This window comes from Hippocampus comes, unplaced genomic scaffold (genome assembly GCF_001891065.2).
Source record: "Hippocampus comes isolate QL1 unplaced genomic scaffold, H_comes_QL1_v1.1 scaffold95, whole genome shotgun sequence".
Classification (NCBI taxonomy): Eukaryota; Metazoa; Chordata; class Actinopteri; order Syngnathiformes; family Syngnathidae; genus Hippocampus; species Hippocampus comes.
This window is the reverse complement of record NW_017805778.1, coordinates 413,868-436,214: the sequence shown is the minus strand read 5'-3', so window position 1 is coordinate 436,214 and position 22,347 is coordinate 413,868. Positions and strand designations below refer to the sequence as shown.

General features: G+C 42.4%; 2 protein-coding genes across 2 annotated transcripts; both read left to right on the top strand.

Annotated features, from left to right (window-relative positions):
* Positions 1 to 7,282: 7,282 nt before the first annotated feature.
* On the top strand, positions 7,283 to 13,455 carry abhd13 (abhydrolase domain containing 13). Its single transcript, XM_019884724.1, has 3 exons — positions 7,283 to 7,482; positions 9,591 to 12,874; positions 12,933 to 13,455. Exon 2 carries the CDS (start codon positions 9,624 to 9,626, stop codon positions 10,677 to 10,679), a length of 1,056 nt encoding a protein of 351 aa, XP_019740283.1. The 5' UTR covers positions 7,283 to 7,482; positions 9,591 to 9,623; the 3' UTR covers positions 10,680 to 12,874; positions 12,933 to 13,455.
* A 568-nt stretch (positions 13,456 to 14,023) lies between these two features.
* On the top strand, positions 14,024 to 18,195 carry tnfsf13b (TNF superfamily member 13b). The gene is made up of 6 exons (XM_019884669.1): positions 14,024 to 14,415; positions 14,583 to 14,676; positions 14,790 to 14,846; positions 15,606 to 15,730; positions 17,282 to 17,432; positions 17,561 to 18,195. Exons 1-6 carry the CDS (start codon positions 14,191 to 14,193, stop codon positions 17,671 to 17,673), a joined length of 765 nt encoding a protein of 254 aa, XP_019740228.1. The 5' UTR covers positions 14,024 to 14,190; the 3' UTR covers positions 17,674 to 18,195.
* Positions 18,196 to 22,347: the final 4,152 nt, after the last annotated feature.

Below are 22,347 nucleotides of genomic sequence, written 5' to 3'. Positions count from 1 at the left end.
TATATATATATATACAGTTTGATCACATTGATCTGATTATGTATGCGGATTTCTGAGGTCACGCGGGGTCACGGTTGCAGCTGCAGTCATACGTTGTAATCAAGTGGCGAGTTTGACGGCCCCGCTGGCCTATAAATCAATGGTGGGATCTGCACCTAAATAAGAAAGTGCAATGTGCAGGCGCAGGACAAATAAGCAATAAGTGTGTGTGCCGGGTATCATACACTGGCATCAGCATGTCCATGTCCACGGGCTGATACACTACCTGCTGCTCTGTGCTAATTCCCGACATTAACAGTGACATTTAAAGAGATATCTCCCCAGTGAACGGCCGCCTGTGTAAAGTACCTTTTCATTAAGCGGTTATGTGTGGGCCTCGAGGGGTGAGCAGGGGGAAGTGGCTCCGAGCGTGTTTCTGCCTGTGTGTGAGTATGTGCGACTGTGACAGACTGAGAAAGGGTCGGGAAGAGACAGCGACTAAGAGCTGAGCGCGCAGATAAAGAGAGGTGGATGAGGAGGTGTGGCAATGATTTATTCCCATTTGCAGGTTGGAAGCCTAGCGTGTAAATCACGAGGATCCCTGAGCGATTGCTATTATGCTGACTTACTACAGGGTCACGGGACTCAAGTGGCACAGCTATAGGACGTCCATCCATAAATTACAGCGCGGGATTCCTCCTCGTAGCTTCCTCTGTTGCTGTTTAACCAGATTAAAACAGAGGGAGGATTCTGTTTGGATTTTCATCATAATCAAATAAATGTGCCAAAAAAATCGGGTCACTTCTCTTAATGAATTAAGTCATCAATCAGGAATTGCACTTGAGTTTACTTTCATTCCACCTTTAGCTTGGTACTTCATCTTTCAAGCACAATTCAAAATCGTGGTGCTGAACTTGAAGAGGGATCTTTAAAATGTTGATGAAAGTCCACCTTTTCTTCAATTTTACTTTCTATCAGTAGTATCAAGTATCAAGTATCAAGTACAACTTTATTGTCAAATGTGCAGCACAGATGAAATTTCTTTCCTCTCAAAACAACATACAACAAGAGGAGCCGCTGCAGGTGCCCGCGCCGCCATCAAAAGAAGTTAACATAAAATGACAAAATAATACAAGACAATATATAGGGGACGAGGGGCAGTTGTTCTGATGTACAATTGTGGACATGGAACAAATTAAACTTGTATCTCAAAGCACCAGTGTCTATTTTTAAACTAGCCTTTGATGGCTTCACACTGCAAGGAAAGCAGCATTGATTTTCAAAAAGCCGCAGTCACGATTAGCCAAACAGTATGTGGGGAGCGATGAAGGCTAGCGCATTGCATGAGATCAACCCCTAAAACAGGCCAATTTTAGCATCGCAAGAAATGGGGTGTCAAAACCCCTGGATTTTAAAACTCTCTTTTTGTGTCTCCGGAAACAGCATTCATAAAAACATGTCGACTATAATTCTTGATCTTTGGGGTAATTTATTTTAAGCATGCTGTCGACATGTTATGAACGCACCTAGAAACTCTTCAAATGTGAATTAAAAAAAAAAAAAGAATAGTTCAGTATGTCACCTTGAAAGATGTCCTTTTCTCTACAAAACGCTCAAACAGCAAATCTGGCCAAATCTCACTCTGTTGGGTATTATTTGTGATAGTGTTCTCACTGACCTGCACAGAGCCAGTAACTTTTTCCTTTAAATTGGGTGCATTTGCTATTAAGCGCAGAGTATCTTGACCTTGCTGAAATTCTATCAGTTACCCCATCTTTACAAAGGTCTTCACTGTGCTCTAACAATATAACCGCAATCCAAAGAATCCAAAGACGTTTTCTGCCGCGTCGCGTCTTCGCAGTATGTCCTTGCTGTTGCAGATTTTCTTTTTGGGGTTTGGTGGGGCGGGGGTCAGATTGTGAAGCGTGCTGACTTGCTTTCTTGATAGTGGCCCTGTCCCATAAGTCAGACCTTCACAGTGATAACTTTGAAACACATTACATTATCGTAGATTCAAAATCAGGGGTGGTTACTGGTATGTGCAATATGGGCTTCCACACAGGGCATTGCTGTGTGTGTGGGAGTGGGGGGAGGGGGTAAGCTTGAAAATGGAAAAAGGTGGATAATGTAGGTTGTGGTTATTGTTGTTGTTTGTTAGCAAATAATTGTGAATAGTCCCCCCCCACACACCCACACCCACACCCACCATCCGTCGACTTATATGTGGTTTTGTGAATGCTGAATCACATATATGCGGGGGTTTACTGCAGTTCCTTGGCACCAAGATGCCACAAGACAGCAGCAAAGCACTATTTAAGTCTGTATGAACCTCTTCCAGTCACTTCAACAAGGTTCTAGTGCACCAAAATGCCACACAATGATTCCCAAAAAATGCATTGATGCTTTGAGCTGAGCACCCAATCAACAAATAACTGAGTTTCTCAGCAAGTAACAAGGGAGAGAGAGAGAAAAAAAAAAGATCAGGTAATAAGGGGAGTTTCCCCAAATGCACCCTATTCATTATGTCATGTCATTGACATTGAGTTGCTGGTTGAAACTCATTTGGCCAAAGTGCGACACAAAAAGAAGTCGGTTTGCAAAATGATGGCAAGCAAGGAGGTTTTCCTTTCTGAGCTAAAAACAAAACAGGAGTTTGGATCAATCTTGAAGAGTGCTTGATTCTGCAGCTCTGGCACATTAACATTCCCACTGAGGAGGTTGCTCAAGTGTCTGGAGACACAAAAGGAAGCCTGCTCTGAAAGTTTGTCTTTTCATCTTTATTTTTGGCACAATAGGCAAATGTACTAATTATCCATCTATCTAGCTGTGCCATCACAAGAAGAACTGGAGGAGAATGTTTTATTTTTTTTTTTACATTGTTTCCACTCCGAATGCAGTATATATTCCGAGATATTGCAAAGATTTATACCACTATGGAATAACAATACCCCTCTTAAGGGTTGATAAGTTTCATTAGATTCATCGTGAGCGTTTATATAGAGATAGAGGGCTAAATATTTGGTAAGCAGTTGGTCACTCGTTATTTGTATTTCATAACATTTACAGTGGTATGTATTAAGTCAATTGCCCCATGGTTGTACAAAAACTATCAAAACAAACAAAATACATACAAAATGTTGCCGAGTATAAACAAGAGCAGTCAAAATACCTCACTGTACAGTGCTGTGAAAAAGTATTTTGCCCTTTCCTGATTTCTGTGTTCTTTGCATACAAAGGTTTTAATTCATCAAAAAAATTTAAATAACACACAGAGACTACCCAAGGAAATACAAAATGCAGTTTCTAAATGCTAATTTAATTTAAGGCACAAAAAAAAAAAAAATCAAAAACTCCCTGTCCCTATGAGAAAAACTACTAATTTTTGGTCACCCACCGACATATGTCCTTGTACATACCTCATAAAAGCTCAGACCTATAGAATGGTTGGAAGCTTCCAGGTTTGATGGTGGGCTAGTGTACAATGGGGGATGAGGGTGACGATGGATTTTAATAAATGTTCTTCACGACAGGAGGTCTCCTAATTACTATCGGAGATGTACAGCAATTTCCAGCCAAGTCATTCCTGTTGGGAACGGCACAGAGGGCATTGCTGCAGGCACGGGCTGCCTATTTTACTACAGCTGACTGAGCCATCACGATACTGTATGTGCAATCTCATTAAAACTTGACTGGCACTAAAGCAGAGCGACGGGAGCTGCGGGTACTGATTTAATTATGAATCAGTGTAATTTTATTGCAGTGACAGGTAATATCAGTCGAGATTTGTGCATCCTCATGACCTGTTACCTGGCTTTAAAGTAAAGTTAAAAGTATTACGTAACAATGGAACCTCTAAAGTTATAGCCGAAAACGTGCTAAAATCAAAAGATTTGGGGGGGGGGGGGTTAAACCTCCGAAGTCAAACATATCATAGTGCAGTAAGATAAAATTGGATGGTGACCAGTCCAAGGGGAAATACCACCTCTCACTCAAAACCATCTGGGATAGGCTCCAGTTCACCCACAAGCCTATGAAGACAAGCACTAGTGAAAATGGATGGATATATTGATAGTCGATATTACTGTAATGGCTAAAGGCTAGCGTAAGAATGACCAGAAGAATTTGCGAATTTCTCCATTGTGAGACAAATAACGGTTTTCTTGTCCTATCTTCAAAAGAAACTGCTTCCTCTTTCCTCTCTATTATATGTTTGCCAGGTATCTTCAAAGGGCAAGTACAGTAGTTTTATTTTCTATGATTGTTATTTCATTCTATTATACAACGATTGAACTGTTATACTATTGCCAGTAGGAAAAAAGATGTTGAAATTCGAACAACTTGGTGGTAAACTGAAACTGACTGTGTTCGACTTTGAAGGTTCCACTGTATCATCATATCGAGGCTGTCCTCCGTGACTCAAAGCCCTTGTCGCCAAGGTGATAACACATTTACATTGTAACCATGGACACCGAATCTATCACTTTTGTGCATGGCATTTAGTTACATGTAGATCAGATGTCAGATGAGCTCAAGTGCGCCTTTTACAAATGCATCAAAAAAACAAACAAACAAATCATAACAAACGCTAACTCCTACACACCATCAGATAAGCTTGCGGCGTCAGTCGTAAAATTCTGACCAACAATAGCTCCAATCTTACAGGATGATAACGTGCATGCTATTGGGTGCAGTACAGCCTTTAATTTGGTCAATGGGTGCCTTGCACTTGCACAATGCTGCTTCAGTGTTGGCGTGAGGTGAATGATAAACATGTCCCCGGGCCTGATGATATGATATTCCCCGCTAGGTCATCAAATCACTGCTCGTCCTACAGCAGCTCCCACTTTTATTGAGCTGTGGCCCTCCGGTGCTTTAGAGCCATACGGTTGGTGTAGGTGAAGTTCCAGTGTGTGCCTGTGTATGTCCTGGTTTGTATGTGTGTGTGGGTGTGTGTATGTTTGAGTGTGCGTACATGTCTGTTTGTTTTGACTATTTGTCAAAAGATTCCAAAATGTAGTTAAGTGTGAGTGAAGAAGCCAGCTGTCAGTCTCTTATAACCTAATTCCATCAGAGATCGCCACTCACCTAAGAGTCACTTGGGTTCCTATTTTCATGCCCAATGCAAGGCGAGTGGAAAGGGCAATCTAACTTTGCATATGGATGGATTTTTCTTTCTTTTGTTATTTTGGTCGACGGGTGCAGTTAGGAAGGGGCGTCTGCACTGTTGTGGGAGTGAACAGAGCTCGCTTGTTTACCATCCAATGGAAGTGGCTCCCCTCTTAGCCCTGTTTTTTCAGGTGCACCAGAGGAATGGAATAGAAAAAAAGCTCATCCATTTGTAGCACGGTAGCTAAACCCTGGCATGAAAATGCAGTTGCACCAATTTTTACACCTGTGTGTGTGTTGGTGACTCCAAAATGAAACGCGCTGTTTCAATGCAACCAGTGCAGACACACTATTGATTCACTTTCAGCTAGTTTTCCGTGTAGCAGATAACAGACATTCAGATAATTTATATTCACCATATTTCCAATGATGAAAATAGTTTTGAAATTTGAACAAGATAAAGGTCGATTAGCATACTCAGATTGAATGTGTTGAACGATTGATTTTTTTTTCAATTACAGCAATTGATGTGTCAGAAATGTCTTCTTATTCAGTTGTTGGGCAACATTTCACTTTACATATTCTGACTAGTGTTTGATCGCCACATTGAATTCCATCAGAAATGTCGGTAGGTAGGTAGGTAGGTAGGTAGGTAGGTAGGTAGGTAGGTAGGTAGGTAGGTAAGTAGGTAGGTAGGTACTGTCCAGTATATAAAAGTGGAAATACATGCACTTATCAAAGTGAACTACACTGCCTGTTTTTAGAGTGCATGGTGCTGCATTTAGGCTAAAAATCTAGCACTGCAGCTTGCAATGCTTCCACTAACCTCAGGCTTCAGTGACATCATGCAGCAAATGATGATCTTGTGACCTACTTCTCCTTGATGCACCTTAAGGTGCAATACTGTTCGATACTATCAGAACCCCCTCTTCAGCTGTAGTTATCATGCAATAAACTGTTCGCAGTCTGAATGGCACAGCATCACACCAGCCTATGGCATTTGTTTTCCTTTTATGTTGGCTGTGACAACCTGGAATCAAATCAGTGAAACCTCAAGGACAGAGCTAAATGGCCAACAGCTGTGCTAGCCTGCTCTTCGTCTGTCTGCCTCCCTCCAAGGTCACATGATGGAGTGTGAGCGAGATGTTAAACGCCAGCAGGGAAGAGAACGCGTAAAAATCCATAATGTATTTACAGTATGTATCCAATCATAATGTTGCCGTTCTAATGGTTTGATAATGATGTATGTATAGTAAAGTGGTTGTCTCACATTTCTTTGTCCTATTATTGTCAGGTAACGGACTCACCATTTGTCTTATGGCTGTAAACAGGGATACAGAATGTACTTGATTTCCAGATTAACATGTTGTCCTCCCTTTTTCCTTTGACCCAGGGATTTACTGTGGGGGAAGTAAGATGTTCCCAAGCTTAAGGTTTGAGGTATTTCATTAATTATCGAACGGGTATACAATTTTTTTGGGCAAAATACCTTTTTGATTATTTTTTGTCGTAGTAAATTCATTAAAAAAAACAAAAACGAATGTACATTATCCATCGATTTTCTATTGTACTTAAACTCAGTAGTGTCACAGGTGATCTGGAGTCTATTCCAACTAACTTTGGCTGTGAGGCATGGTACATCTTGGACTGGTTGCCAGCAACTCAGATGGATGGACAATATACGTCAGTTTTGTGGAAATGTATATATATATTTACCAAGGTTGGATCACGGCGAGGAACAATAATCAAAATTAAATGTCTTGAAACCCTGAACTTGAAACACTAACCCAACATCGTTGAAAATAGATTTCCAATATTTCAGCTTTTCACTTTACAAGTAAGCAATAAACATTTTTTCTAATCACTTAATGTGTTTTGTGTGAACGGTAGTGGCAGTAATAACATGTAACAATTCCGTACTCTATTTCATTTATGCTGAATTTTGAGCTCTTTTGAATAATAAATTCAGTACTGATGGAAGAGCGACCTCGTGTGGTATGTTGAGTGGTGTGTGAACTACATGAAGCGGCCTTGTTAAACCGCCGACTACATATTTGATGTCACTTTTCAAAATAATCAATTGAAATGATTTAGATGTATGTGATTATTCTTACAAAACACGCATACAAGATAAGGCTGTAATTTACTAATGTATATTAACAAAGACCTTTCTTTTATCCGGAAGCAAATGACCCTGACTGAGTTCCACCCGGAAGCCAAAATCGTGAATGCTAACCAGTCGTGTAGCAAAGCAAGCCGCACCGGTTTTCTGTTACGGCAGGTCATTTCAAAAAGTTTACCTGATTCCCAAGGATCTGCGTGACAGCTTCCGCGTTGTTTTCGCGCGACCGAGTTGACGGCACTTCACGGGTCTGATGCGGTGAAAATGAGAGGAAGGTGAGTCTGAAGTACCCGGCCGCCTGGTTAACATCGACTAGTTAACGCTAGTAGCCTCCCGATAGCCTTTGGAATGCTAAAAAACACTCAAAGAACGTCCTCGTTGACAATCAACACGATTACCAATTGTTTCTTTACTAATATGAAAGTCAAAGGTGTTTATCCTTGTCAATATTTACTAATTTGTTCCACGTCGATTTAACAAACTCGGTGTTAGGTCGACGGGAAATGACAGTTGGGTTAGCACTAGCCTACATTGACACTGTCACCTACTCCAGTACTGTGCAGAAAATACTTAAAATACAAAGCTGGGTGTGCCGTTCGTTGTTGTTAACAGCGACGCTTAACGTGGGCGTTAGCTTCTCGGGAAAAGCCTGTGCAATACTGTCCCAGATCCACACATTATTCACCACATGGAGACAATTAAGTCGTTGCATACAATGTAAAGTGCAGCACTTCAAAAAGGCTTCTTCGAATTATATAGGCACTGTTATGTGAAATTGGAGGCACAAGATTTGTTTTCTGACTGAGGTTTACGGTTTATATGCTGGCAAAGGGTTCAAAAATTATTCATCATGGTCTCGGTTTTTTGTTTTCCTATCACCAAAATGTGACATTTTTAACATGGATGTCTAGACTTTGTGTCCTTCAGCTCAGGGATTTCGCAGGTCCCAAAAAAGTCCTCAAAAGAATTGAATCTATGAATCAAAAAATAACATTAAAAAAAGGCCGTAATTGGCATTCAGATATCTTAAATCAAGATTTTATCATCATCTCATAATAACTTTAGAATCATAGTAATATAATGTAGAGAGGGCGGCCCGGTGTTCCAGTGGTTAGCGCGTCGACCTCACAGTGCAGAGGTTGTGGGTTCGATCCCGGCTTCGGCTTTCCTGTGTGAAGTTTGCATGTCCTCCCCGGCCCTGTGTGGGTTTTCTCCGGGTATTCTGGTTTCCTCCCACATTCCAAAAACATAATGGCAGGCTGATTGGACACTCCAAATTGCCCCGAGGTGTGAGTGTGAGTGTGGATGGTTCTTCATCTCTGTGTGCCCTGCGATTGGCTGGCAACCGGTTCAGGGTGTCCCCCACCTACTGCCTGAAGAATGCTGGGATAGGCTCCAGAACCTGCCGCGACCCTTGTGAGGATAAATCGGATCGTAAAAAGGATGGATGGATTGATGGATAATGTAGACGTCACTCAGTTATGACTGCGAAAACAACAAAACAGCGATGGGGTTTTCGTGAGGGAGGCCACCGTAACTATTTTGGACAACACGGGAGATAGAGAACAAATTCGATTTCAAATTGACTTAGTTTTAAAACGTTTTGAATTTAGGTCACGTTGAGATGTACGAACACTGCAGCTTCATTTATGGAAGCATTTGCCACCAAAACAAAGTCAGAAAAGAATCTTTTGCTTGACAAACTGATCTTTTATACAATATAGCGGAACCTTGATTTAACAGACCACGGGAGCGGGTTGTCCGTTAGAGCTTTTGAATGTTACATCGAAGTGTTTTTTTTTTTTTTAATGAACCAAAAACAGCCACACTGTAAAAAAAAACCCAAAAAAAAAACAACAACAAAGTTTTGTACTTTTGTCGCAACTTAAATATACTTAGTACTGTAAAAAAAAAATTATAAATTAATGTTACAAAAAAAGGGTTTGAAAACATTTGAAGTGATCTTTCACGGGACTCTCACCCCTCCTCCCAAGATCAGCACATTTGTCCATACATCGGTTTGACGGGGAAGTCGCCCCTGCCAACATGGCCACCACATTGACACGCTTTTTAGCTCGAGTCTACGTGAAGTCTATTTCTGACGACAGAGGAAGTCAGAAGACAGAGGAAGTCAGAAACACGTGACCAGTGTTGTGATGGCACCACAGCGCCCATGTGCCAAATTGCGGCCAATTCTGCAACTGCCAGACTTTGAAAGGGATTATTCAAAGGGGCATTTTGAATGGCCAGTATTTTCTGTCCGTTGAATCAAGGTTGCATTATATGCAAATTTCTACTTAATAATTAGTTAAAATTGTCATTTGGTACTGTATTTAGTTTGGGGGTCTCTTCTGCTCATGTGCGGGCCTCTCTGTATTTTCAGGTTGTTGTTATTGTGACCACACTCTGTGTTGCCATGGAGAAGCCCTTGAGGTTGTGGGGCTCAGTAGAGCGCTGTGCTCTCACTTTAGTCTCCTGGTCCTGGGGCGCCTGCCGTGTCTCCCTGCTGGCTCTGATCCTAACCTACCACCTGTATGGCGGTTTCATCCTCCTGGCTCTCATCCTTGTGTCCGTGGCGGGAATCCTCTACAAATTCCAAGACGCGCTGCTCTACTTCCCCGACCAGCCGTCGTCGTCACGCCTCTACGTCCCCGTGCCGACAGGAATCCCTCACGAAAACGTGTATATCCGCACGAAAGACGGTGTAAAGCTCAACCTGATCCTGCTGCGCTTCACGGGCGGGGACGCGCCTCCCGGAGTCGCGGGCGCCAATGTGAGCGGGCCCGCGTCCTCGGCGCCGCCCACCATTCTCTACTTCCACGGCAACGCGGGCAATATTGGCCACAGGGTGCCCAATGCGCTGCTGATGCTGGTCAACCTGAAGGCCAACGTCGTACTCGTGGACTACCGCGGCTACGGGAAGAGTGACGGCGAGCCCGGCGAGGAGGGCCTCTACCTGGACGCAGAGGCAACGCTGGACTACGTGATGACCCGGCCCGATTTGGACAAGACCAAAGTGATACTGTTCGGCCGCTCGCTCGGGGGCGCCGTGGTCATCCGCTTGGCGTCGACTAATCCGCACCGCGTGGCGGCCATTATGGTGGAAAACACATTCCTCAGCATCCCACACATGGCGACGACGCTCTTCTCCTTTCTGCCCATGCGCCTGCTGCCCCTGTGGTGCTACAGGAATAAGTTCCTGTCCTATCGGCAGGTGGCGCTATGCCGCATGCCCTCGTTGTTCGTCTCCGGCCTGTCGGACCAGCTCATACCGCCGGTCATGATGAAGCAACTGTACGAAATGTCACCGTCACGGACTAAACGCCTGGCCATCTTCCCCGAGGGCACGCACAACGACACGTGGCAGTGCCAGGGCTACTTTGCCGCCTTGGAGCAGTTTGTTTGTGAGCTCCTCAAGAGCCACGCCCACGAGGAGAGCGTGCAGACATCTGCGAGTGTCACCATCATCTGAGGGCACTTTTTTTTTACTCTTATTTAATTTCCCCCTCAATCTGTAAATCGGTTTTGTTCAGGGAGCGGAAACATACCTTTGTCTTGTGTTCCAGCCACGAATGCATTCGTTTGTGACTCTTAATACGGAGTTTCCCAACCTTTCATAAGTCAGGGGATATAGTCTTGATTTGAATAAAATCCCAAGGGACAGCACATAACAAAAACACATTCTCCCATTTAGTTGAAGAGCATTTAATTATTCTGTGCTGGCACAGACAGCAACACATCATTAATACAAATAAATACTATTCGGACCAATGTGGTGAAAATTGAATAATTTCTAGTGACTCATAAAAAAGGCCGCAGCACTCTGGTTGGGGATCACTGTCTTAATAAATGAGGTCACGAGTGAATGATCATGCGGGCCGAAACGTATTTCAGCTGCTGACGTAATCTGTGGTCATGTGATTATGGAGCGGCAACGACATGGCAACTCTTTAGTCCATCCCACAAGACGTGACATCTGACTGTAACACGAGGGCTGAACGATTTTGCATTTTTTTTTTCTCATCGAAATCGTGGCTCCAGATGATGTGATCACAGTATCGTCAAAGCTTCGTTTTTTTGTTTTTGTCTGTATGAGAGAGCGAGAGCTGCAACCTGAATCATTGGTTTTATTAAACAATAAAAATATGAAAATATAACAAATGAACAGCTGATTTTTTGCTTTTCTTTTTATGAGTCATACGTCTAATTTTTCAAATTCCCACGGTGTGTAGCAGCAAACTACAGTTTCTTGCCTCAAAACATTTTCAGCGGGGCAATTTCGAAACTTTGTATTTTCGAATGTCTTAGCAAAGCTAAATTGAATGAAATAAAAAAAAAAAGACAGGAGACTGTAAATTGAGAATATTTATTGTACGGACTCAAAACTCAAGACCAAAAAAAAAAAACCCAGCATTAATATGATAAATATTTTCCACAATATTAATATACTTTTAAGCTTATAGGCCACTGCTGGCTGACGTATGCCCCAACGGAATAGAAATCATTTAAAAAATGATGGATGATACGATGTAAATTGCGTCGATGGAAATGGTAATGTACATAGTGAAAATTGCCCTGAAGTTTTATTTTGGGAAACAAAAATATGGTGAAATGACTTTGCAATTCAATCTTTTCCTGAAATCGTTCAGCCCTATGTCACAATAAATCATGCACATTCATGTAAATACAACTTCATTATTTCATGACCATCCTCCTAATGATATTTTGAGTTTGATGCCAAGGAAAACAACACGGGGCGTTAGGGCCAACATGGAGGAACATAGTGACACAAAAAAAACATCCAAATTGTTTTTTTTGTGAATTTTTCCCTGAAAAAGTTGTCTGTCATCGCGAGTGTGACTGATTGTCTTTATTTGCCCTGCGATGGACTTGCGACCAAGCCACGGTGCCCCAGCACACGCACTAACATAGTTTCTTGAAGAAAAAAAAAAAAACAACCACAAGAAAACTTGAAATGATACAACTTTCAACATTTTGAAAAATACATTCAAATATTCCACTGAATTGTTCTTTCTTTGAATTGAAACCTTCCAATTATGGGGGCGTGTCCTTTTCTGTGTGGCCCTAATACTCCTCTGTCAAGTCGCAGAATGAAAATGTCATCTCTTTAAGATTTGGATTCATCATCACTTTTATTTATTTATTTATTTTGAAGTATTGTGTTTGTCAGAACTACAGTATATCCATCCACTGGAATAGCAATTGGAATCCAGGCTATGATGGACTCGTGTGTGTATTTCAACAGACAAGTGGACGCATGCGTTATTAAGAATCCATCTTTTGTGTTTTGAGGTTCTTGTTACCCTCCCACAATATGTGCCAAAATGGCTTTACTCCTTTGGGGGAAGGGGGCTGTTAATGAGCTAATTAACCTTTCCCCCCCGATGTCTTCCGGGAGGGGGGGGGGGGGGTCTGGCGGAGTTTGATGATTTAAAAACCACATTGTCTGCCCTTGCTTGAAAAAGTGCAGAACAATGAAACCATTTGAGTACGGCACACAAGCGGAGCTCTTCAGCCATATTTGGTACTACAGTTTTGTAAAGCCAAATGAGAAGAGTTGCTATGAATGTAATTGTTTGTGTTTGATAAGCTGTGTGGGCTTCTCTTTGTTTGTTGATCTTCCCCACCATGGCATCGCGAGCTGAGGTTTCTTCGTTTCTCTTTGTTTGTTGATCTTCCCCACCATGGCATCAAGTGAGCTGAGGTTTCTTCGATTATCTCTGACATGTTGACACTGCGCTTCATGGAACACGTTTGCTTTTGTTTTCTTTCAGCGTGAAACCAGTTTGCATACTTGGCTTTTGCAAATTGAAAGGATTGGGGTTCTCTCAAAGTCACCTGCGTGATTAAAAGCTGCAAAGCCAGTCGGAATGCGTTTGTTTTTATAAATGTTTGCGTAAATGGCGACTGCATCATGAATCGGGATTCACTGATGGAATTGTTCAAGAGTGCACGTGTGTGTGTTGCTTTCAGGAACTGGCATGTGATTGTTTCTGTAACAAACTTGCACTGTATTGACTTTTTTTGTATCAAGACTTGACAAATATACATTTTCCTAAGCGGACATGCGAATGAATCGTCTTCATCCTCAAGTCAATGAATGACCACCTTTCCTCCCACTTTCACCATTTCTGAATTTGTATCCACTCATCGCTTTTGTAAGCACCTCTTTTCACTTTGTGTATCCTGTGCTGTAACATGCAATAAAATTGATACATGAGTCCTTGCGCCACTGTCAAATGAGTGAAATTAATCACGGAAGACAATTTCGTTTGACCGTTGATGACACTTCACTTTTTATGTTCAGAGAACTTTTGTCACTGTCATCTTTCTGCTCAATGTGTTTCCATTTACTTCCTTTTTTTTAACGCGGGCTTTACCTTTATTATTTGAGTTAAATAAATGCAGTATTCAGATCAGCTTTTTTTTCTTGCTGCTTTAGGCACAACTCTCAAACGCTTCCATTTTTCCCCTCTCCCCTACATCCGGTCCAACTCCTGAAAGAGCACCAGTCGCAGCTCTGAAGTGCGGAGGCTTCAAAATAGTGTGCAACAATCATTCCCCTATAAGAAGAGGGGAACATTGAGGTGATGCAGGTGTACAATTGGGGCCTTTTTGTCACACTAAACAGCGTACATGGAAGGGGATACAAAAACAATCAACTACCGCGATTGGACAGTAGGGTCCAAATCTCAACATTTGGCCAAATTCATGCCTTAGATTGAAAATATGTCTCTACGATGCACCACTAGTGTGTATTGAGTGAGGTCAGGGCCACTGTTGAGGCAGGAAGTTGATGTGGTTAGCCAAGCAGAACAAGGAGGGGGAAGCGTCACTCTCTTTTTTTTTTTTTTTCTTGATACTGTATTCATTACACTGGAAATTGCTGGAGAACGAATGTGAAACCAAAGAGCATTGGCGGTGAGGAATTGACTCCCTTGCCAGCGTGAGTAAGCTTGAAAATGGCAGTGGGCTCGCATTTGGATCCTGGGGCGTGCCAGAAGGCTGTTGAGGCCCGAGGGCTGTCCCGGCCGGTCCTCTTGCTCACGCTAGCGGTCATCACCTCGTCCTCTCTGTCTGCGCTCTCCTTGTACCGGCTGGTGGTCCTCAGCGCTGAGGTGGACGGCTTGAAGTCCGAGGTGTTTCGCAGGAGGGAAGAGAGTCAGGAGCCCAAGCGTGGAGAGCAGGTGAACCGTTCTAACATTTTCACCGGGATCACCCGTACCTATTCCAGGGCCGTCGCCACCTCATACTAGCTTGCTGCCTGCATTGCATGACTAAACAGCCGAACTGGACACGTAAAAAATAAAATACCACCAAAAAACAACTAACAATCGACACGTATGCTTGCAAGGATGTGAGTGATGAGAGAAGCGGCCAGCCAGATCGTCAACACCCATTCACCCTGTTAAGGAGGAGGAGGATGGTGTCCGGAACAGACACATCAGGTGAGACGTCACAAGCCTTTGTATCAGAAGTTCCTCTTTGTCATCGTCTTTCTTTGATTGTCCTTGGATTTTAGAGGAAAAAGAAAAAACGGTGGCTTCTTTTTTCCCCCCAGTTTCCCAATCTTGTCTCCAATTGTTGGCGAACAAGAGCAGGAAAATCTTCAGGAAAGGTAAGTACAATGTTGAAGTCGGCTATGTGTACAGTGAAACTTCTGAAATTGAATGTGTCTGAAGACATTGCCTCTTGTGAGTCCTTGGGGGCACTCAAGTGCCCGCGGGCACTATGTTGGTGACTCCTTACATCAGGGGTGCCCAAACTTTTTGGACTGAAGATCGACTTTTCGATCAACCAACCTCCCGCGATCGACCCGTTACCGCGCACATACACACACACGCCATGATGAGCAACAGCCTGACACGGAGGCATGCGGCGCACTTTTGCAACCTGTTAACTATCGTAGCTCACACGTACCGTTTTAAAGCGCCTCCCTCGGCCCTCTAGATTTCTATTCCTTGCCCGTGCCCTCGGTGAATTGTACACAAAACAAACTCTGAATGAGAATAATGATAACGACAAAAAATAACAACTTCCGGTGACGCAGGTCACGGGCCACCATAGGTTAAAGATTTACCTGCTTTGTTATATTTTATTTTTTTAATACTTTTTGTGAAAATGAGACTGATAGGATGATTAGGGTGCAGTGTACATTAACACAAAAAAATATATTACTAACATGCACAGAGACACACAAATATTTGTTTGCTTTTTTTTCCTCTCCACCCCTCGCGATCGACTTGGGACCAGTCCGCGATCTACCGGTCGATCGCGATCGGTGTAATGAGCAACCGTGTTGTAGACCAACAACCGACTTCAACAGTTCCAAAATCATCACCGAAATCAAGATAATAAATGTGTCTTCTCGCATCAGATTTTGCCCTGGAGCCATACACGGGCATCCCGTGGATGACTGGTCTGAGGAGAGGGTCTTCGCTGGAGGTGGTGGGAGATAACATGCTGGTCCGAGAGGAGGGCTTTTACTTTGTCTACAGTCAGGTTTGTAGCGCATGCTACAAGTTAGTTCTTAGTTTTACCACACGGGGGCGCCGCCAGCCCATGTTTCAAACTGCCTGGCTTTCCAGAGGAGACGAGCTCCTCTGCAATCAGCGCAGAAAACGATCTATGCAAATGATGCGTGCTTGTAAAATGAATATTTAATGACACATCATTGTTCAAGCATGATAAAACCCAGGTAATCGACCAGTCCCATGCAAAGAACACTTCATTAGTTACACTTGCACCAATCTAATGAAATCCATAACAAGAGCTGTATCCAAAAAAAAAAAAAATAGTCCAGGTCTGTAAGATATTGATTAATCATGAAGATTGTCACAGAGGTTTTAGTGTATGATTTAGTTCTATGCACAGGTGTGTGAGTGCAACTATCAGTATTGTTTCCTACAGATAGCAGCCAAATTTCAAGGTATTATTGTACTCCTCGAGGTTGCCGCTGCCAGCCACTTATAATTCAGACATCATGGGCAACGGAAAGAAAGAAAGGTCTTTGTTCACGGGTACTGTCATGATTGTTCATTGCAATTTCGTGTATCAAAAGGAATCGGTTGTATCGGTACTTGGTATCGGTGAGTAGTCATGAGTGAGTATTCGTACTGGTATACGTCTGGAAAAAAAACATCTCCAGTTCTACGGCAGATCCGAACATGTTGTATCCAGCGCAGGGCTATTTATGGGCTGACTAAAGGCTATTTATAGTACAAAGCAGAGTTCTCCACAAGTCGGAATGCATTGTGGCCAAAAACAAAAACATCAGATCGATTTTATTTTTTTTATCTGCTCATTCATTTTACCTGCTCCTGTATCTCTTTTGTTATTTCACTCGAAAAGTATTGGAACGGAAAGGTCAATTCCTTTGTTTTTTGTCGTGAACTGAAGACTGATTATTTTCTGAAAAGCCGACAGTGCGCCTGATAATCCAATGCGCCTTCTAGAGGGATCGATACTCTGATTTCTTGGACGCAGTATTTTAAATGTTCTGTAAAGCGCTTTGTTACAGCTGCCGCAGTTGTGAAGGCTCTATATCAATAAAACGGTTTTGTATTGTATTGTATTCCCTTTAGCGTAGCTCCATCTAGTGGATGCATGACGCAACCACAGCCACTATTGTGGCTTCTGTTCTATGCGCCTTATAATGCAGTGTGCCTTACATATGAAACAGTTTTTAAATAGGCCATTCATTGAAGGTGCGCCTTACACTCCAAAGTGCCTCATAGTGCGGGAAATACGGTAATTGTTCGTAAAAAGCTAATAATATGCGAGTAACATTTCCTGAAGAAAAATCCTTAATAAAATGGACTTTGAATATCATTTCAAATTTCTTTCAGTGCGTTAGGACACATAAGATAAGAAAATTGTGTTAAATAAAAAAGGTTTTAAAAATATCTTCGTTCGAAATTGGCTCGAATTCCCCGATGCTAAAATCGACCAATCACTCAGTTTTACTACGGTGCTAAACATATTGTAAAATTCATGATAGTGTATTATCGTTCTTGTATTATCTTTAGACCTTAATTTGTTCCTCACGGTCAGGTCTACTACATGGACAGCAGATTTGCAATGGGCCACGTGGTGATCCGCAGGAAGAGGACGGTGGTGGGCGACGAGGCTCAGTACGTGATCCTGTTCCGCTGCATCCAGAGCATGGACAGCGTGTACCCTTACAACACGTGTTACACAGGAGGTGCATTATTATTATTCATTATTCACTGTACTTTGTACATTGCCTTTAACAGCGGGCGGTGCGTCGCGAGCTAAGCAGCAAACAGCAATGCCAATTCAAGGTGTGAAGTGTGCTGACGTTCCCCTCAGGTGTCGCGAAGCTGGAAGTCGGTGACCAGTTGGAGCTGCTGATCCCCAGGTCCACTGCCAATGTGTCCCTGGATGGGGACGCCACCTTCGTCGGCGCTGTCAAGCTGGTTTAAAGCCTGTCGCCTCACATGAGAGCAGAGGGAGCTGCAATTCTGGTGACCCCAAAGGCGAGAAAAGACATTTTTTGACGCTACGTGCACACAACGCTAGCGATTGTTTTATGATGTTTTTTTTTTTTTTTTTTACCTTCGTCTTTAATTTATAAAATTACTTGTCAACAATTTAAAATACGAGTGATAGAATTGAAGGACTCCTTGCTGATTCCTGGCTGGTTGTTTCATTGTTGGTTAATGAATGATCTGGGATTCAAATGAGCTTTTTTTTTTTTTTTTTTTTTTTTTTTTTTATGAACATTAAATGTTTTTGGATCACATCGATGCTGATTTTGATCTTCGGTGTATAATGTTCATTTAAACCAGAGGCAAGTCACTTTTGGACAGTAGATTATCAAGACCCCATTGCAATGCTGTATAATATTGTATGACATCAACAGTGAGTGCAAATGCATTGTGATGATCTTTGTTATTATCATATAAACTCCTCCAATTGCAATAAAGAAAGAGGTGATGAAAAAACATCTGTCAAATGAATGTTTAGTGGATGGAAAAAAATTAGCTTGGAGTAGATATTCACATGGCCAATTGTTGTATTTTCGAGCTGGTATAAACGTTTCATTGGTTCATAAGAGCTTGCACATTAGGATTGGTAACGCTGGCATTCCGCTTGTCCACCGGGGGCTACGCTGTAATAAAATATGATCTGTCACACACATCATCATCATAAAATATTGGACACTCCTCATGCTTTTGAGGCCACCCAGAGAGGCTTGGTGTAAACAAAAATTCATAATGACAGTGAAGGTCATAATAACATTGGTCAGCAAATTTTTAATCACAGATCAGGTAATGAACAATCATGGCTCACCTGTTTTTCGAGTTTGGTCATGTGACATTCACAACCTGAGCTCTGATGCACTTTGCTGTCGTTTTCCGTTGACAGCTCGTGGCAAAATGGCCACCCACCCGATGATGGAGAAAAGCACTTATTCAATCAGCCTACCATGCATGTTTTTGGAATGTAGGAGGAAATCGGAGAAAACCCACACAGGCACAGGGAGAACATGCAAACTCCACACAGGAAGGCCGGAGCGGGAATCGAACCCAGTACCTCTCCACTGTGAGGTCAACGCACTAACCACTGGACCAGCGGGCCACCATTATTAATAGTATTATTATCATGCAAACCTGATGTGCTACAGAATAAAATTAGGGTATATTTTGAATCAGCGCAAACAACTCACAGCATCACATACATTTAGTTTAAAAAAAATGTTAACCATTGTAGTAGTAGTAATAGTAGTCGTAATAATAATAATAATAATAATAATTTTAAATAATACTTTGTGCTTCTCGTATGTCATGTTTTGTCTTGTCAGCTGGAATGAAGGGCATTTCCCTCCGGCAGGTGCACCTGTGCCTCATTTCCCCAACAAGCTTGGCTGTGTATTTAAGGACCCTGATTATTGACCTTGCTTGCTGTTGTGCTCCAAGTATGGGTTTTCTAGACTTCTCAATACCATTTCCAGTCGCCCTCATTTTGTTCATAAATCCTTGTAAGTGATTTGGTTGTTCCAGTATTGCTCTTTGTTTGTGTGTTATTGGACTTTTGGAGATTTTGTGTGTGAGTATTCTCGTTGTATCTACTCGACTTGTATCCAACATGGCATAAAGTTAGACAAAGCCCAGTGGGTGGTCGCCTCCTCACTGCGGCGTCGTGCCCTAAGAGTCGTGACTCCATTTGGCAAATTGAGAGACTGGTTGTGTGATAGAAGCAGTGGGAGAAGAAAGTCAAAAATAGAAGGCACAGGAAGACCGATTCCAAATGGCCTTAATGGATAAATGGAGACGGAGCTGCAGCCATTAGCGGAAAGAGGCCTGTGTATCGCAGGAGACGAGGCCCGGGGTCGGAAGCCATTTATCATGAAATGCTAAGAAGAAGAAGAAGCAGCTGTATTGGAGAAGCATTCGTCCTGTTTGGAGGCAAAATGGGTCAAACATGATATAAAAAATGTCCTGACTCACCCTCCCTTTTTCAAAGGTCTTTGTGTGATTCCATGGCGACGACTGGCATGTTTGGCGGAAGCTCGTGACATTGTGGAGCCGACACACAAAAGAGAAATCAGCATCTGACCGGGAATCAGGAAATGAGACCCACCGAGTACACATGCTGGCACTGACTATACATTCGGGGGAAAAAAAAAAAAACCCCACAGCACAAGACACAGAGGCGCATACATTTAGATACACACACAAAAATTATCATTAATGAACGTTTCATTTGACTGTACTAATATTTATATTTTGATTTGTGGATTTCTGTCCTAACTGATGAATGTAATGTAAGTTTTTGATTCTGCTTATGCCGGCAAAGATTGAGGGTGAGCGGGAGCCTTTTCCGAGTGATGCTGGGTGAGGGGCGGGGCAACTGACCGTGCGAATATGTAAGCCAGGGACCCCTAAATAACGGCCGGCACAGTGAGAAGACTGGTGAACACATCCGCCTCACGGTGCAGAGGAGCATTGTTCGATTCTGGCTCCGACCTTCCTGTGTGAAATTTGCCTGTTCTCCCTGTGCCTTCGTGGGTTTTCTCCGGGTACTCCGCTTTCCTCCCTCAAGCGCTATGTGAACATATGCTTGGGTGAAGTATTGTTATTGGAACACATTTTAACATATTCTCTGCCAAGATTCGAGACAACATCACATTTCTACAATTGCTCTAAAAGTTTGAGGGGAAACACCACAGAAGTTAGCAGCTTGCTCAGTAGCTGCGTTAGCAGGTAAAATTAATGTTTTCCCCGAATGTGGTAAATGACATTTCCTAACCGCGCATACGGGTATGGCATTCTTGTTCCGTGTACATACTCGTATTTGGGGATTACTTTGATCTTCTGTAGGCAGCCCAAAGTAATCACGCTGATCCAGAGCTCCCCAGTCGAACTGGCAGCATCAGCGTTTGGGTTTATCATTTAAGGACCGACTGAGGATTTAGTCGCTCAATGAAACTGGATGTAAAGGCGAATTTTTTTTTCAACCGATCCAGCCTGATTCGACGCTAATTATTTTTGATCTGGAGCGAAAGCCCATTGAGAGGTTTTATTTGTTTTTAACAGCGTTATTAATCTCTCCTCCGCCTGAAAATACGCTGATCTAAAATTCAGATGGTTGAGCTTCGTCTCGGAATGAAAGTACGGCGAAGCTGTGGGGAGCGTGACCCTATCTGCATGGGAGGAAATTAAAAGCAGGTTGAAAAGTTCAGTTCTTCATGTGTTTTAATATGTTTCAACTTTGCATCCTTTCATTTGTAGAGGAAATGTGAAGAAACTTAGAAACTATACATAAAATAAACAGTTGTGCCTTGACTTATGAATTTCATTCGTTCCAACAGGCACGCTTGGAGCTTAAATCATCGTTCCCCATTGAAATGAATGAAGACGCATTAAACTGTTGCAGCTCACCCAAGATGGTGAGTACAGTATTGTTGCATTATCTGTCTACATGTGTTGCTTCATCATTTGTGTTTAGATATCAATTGCATAAAGGGTTAGAACTACTGCAACATCCACTTCCATTAGCCCATTTATGGTGTTTTGCATTGAGTGTAAACATTACTACTGGAAGGACGAAGTTAAATCCGAAACGTTTAGCCGTCTTTGTTTTCTGTTTAGTTTCCCAGTACACTTTATTGGCAGTGGCAATACAACTAAAGTTATTTTGTTGTCGTTTTTTGTGACGTTTGCTGCCACCATTTGGTGTTTGTAATTAAAATTTTTTATTGCAAATCAAGACAGAAAGAATTAGCCAGGCAGTTGCTGGTACCTTAATAAAAGCATGAATGTTTTTTTGATTGGGTTACATTTTTTTTCAGGAATTTACAATGAGCCCCACCCCTATTCGCTTTTCACAAATTCTCTTTTACTCTTTTTTTTTTTGTTGTTTTTCTGTTCGGCCCCAAGATAGAGACAAAGCCCCATCTAATAAGAAAGTATTATCCGATGTCAAGGAAATATTGTTGACTGAGAGCTTTGCATGTCTGGGAGGAACTAAGTTTAGCCTGGGTCGTTCGTGGAAGTTATGCAAAGTGTTTGCCTCATGCATGTACATGAAATTCAATCATCTGCAAGCCATTTATTTTATGCGTCATGAAAATGAGTTTGAAAATATTTTGAAGTGCTTTGGGATGATTATAGTTTGTGGTGCAGTCTGTTTACAATTTAAACTATTCATCTGTCTTCGTTTACTATCATATGCGCATAGGACTTCAGCAAAAGTGAAATGCTCTCTCATTGGAAAACGGCTCCCCTGCAGGAGATGAACGAGAGCCACTTGTCAAACTCTCCATCGTGCACTTTACTCTGTTTTATGGCTCCAGGATGGCGCTCTGACAGATCACACACACACACACACACACACACACACACACACACACACTTGAAGGCTGAGGGAGTCCGTACTGTCTCTGTAAATATTGAGCGCATCTCATCCTATGCCCTCCAACTTTATCCTGAGTCATGAAAACAACAGCACTCTGTCTTTCAGATGCACTTTTTAAAAGTGGAATTAATTTCCCAGTGGCAATGTCCTGAAACAAACAAACAGACATCAAAAAGTCTCCGTGAGTCATTATAAAACTTCACAATTTGAACAGAAAGGAGGAACGTTCACAGAGA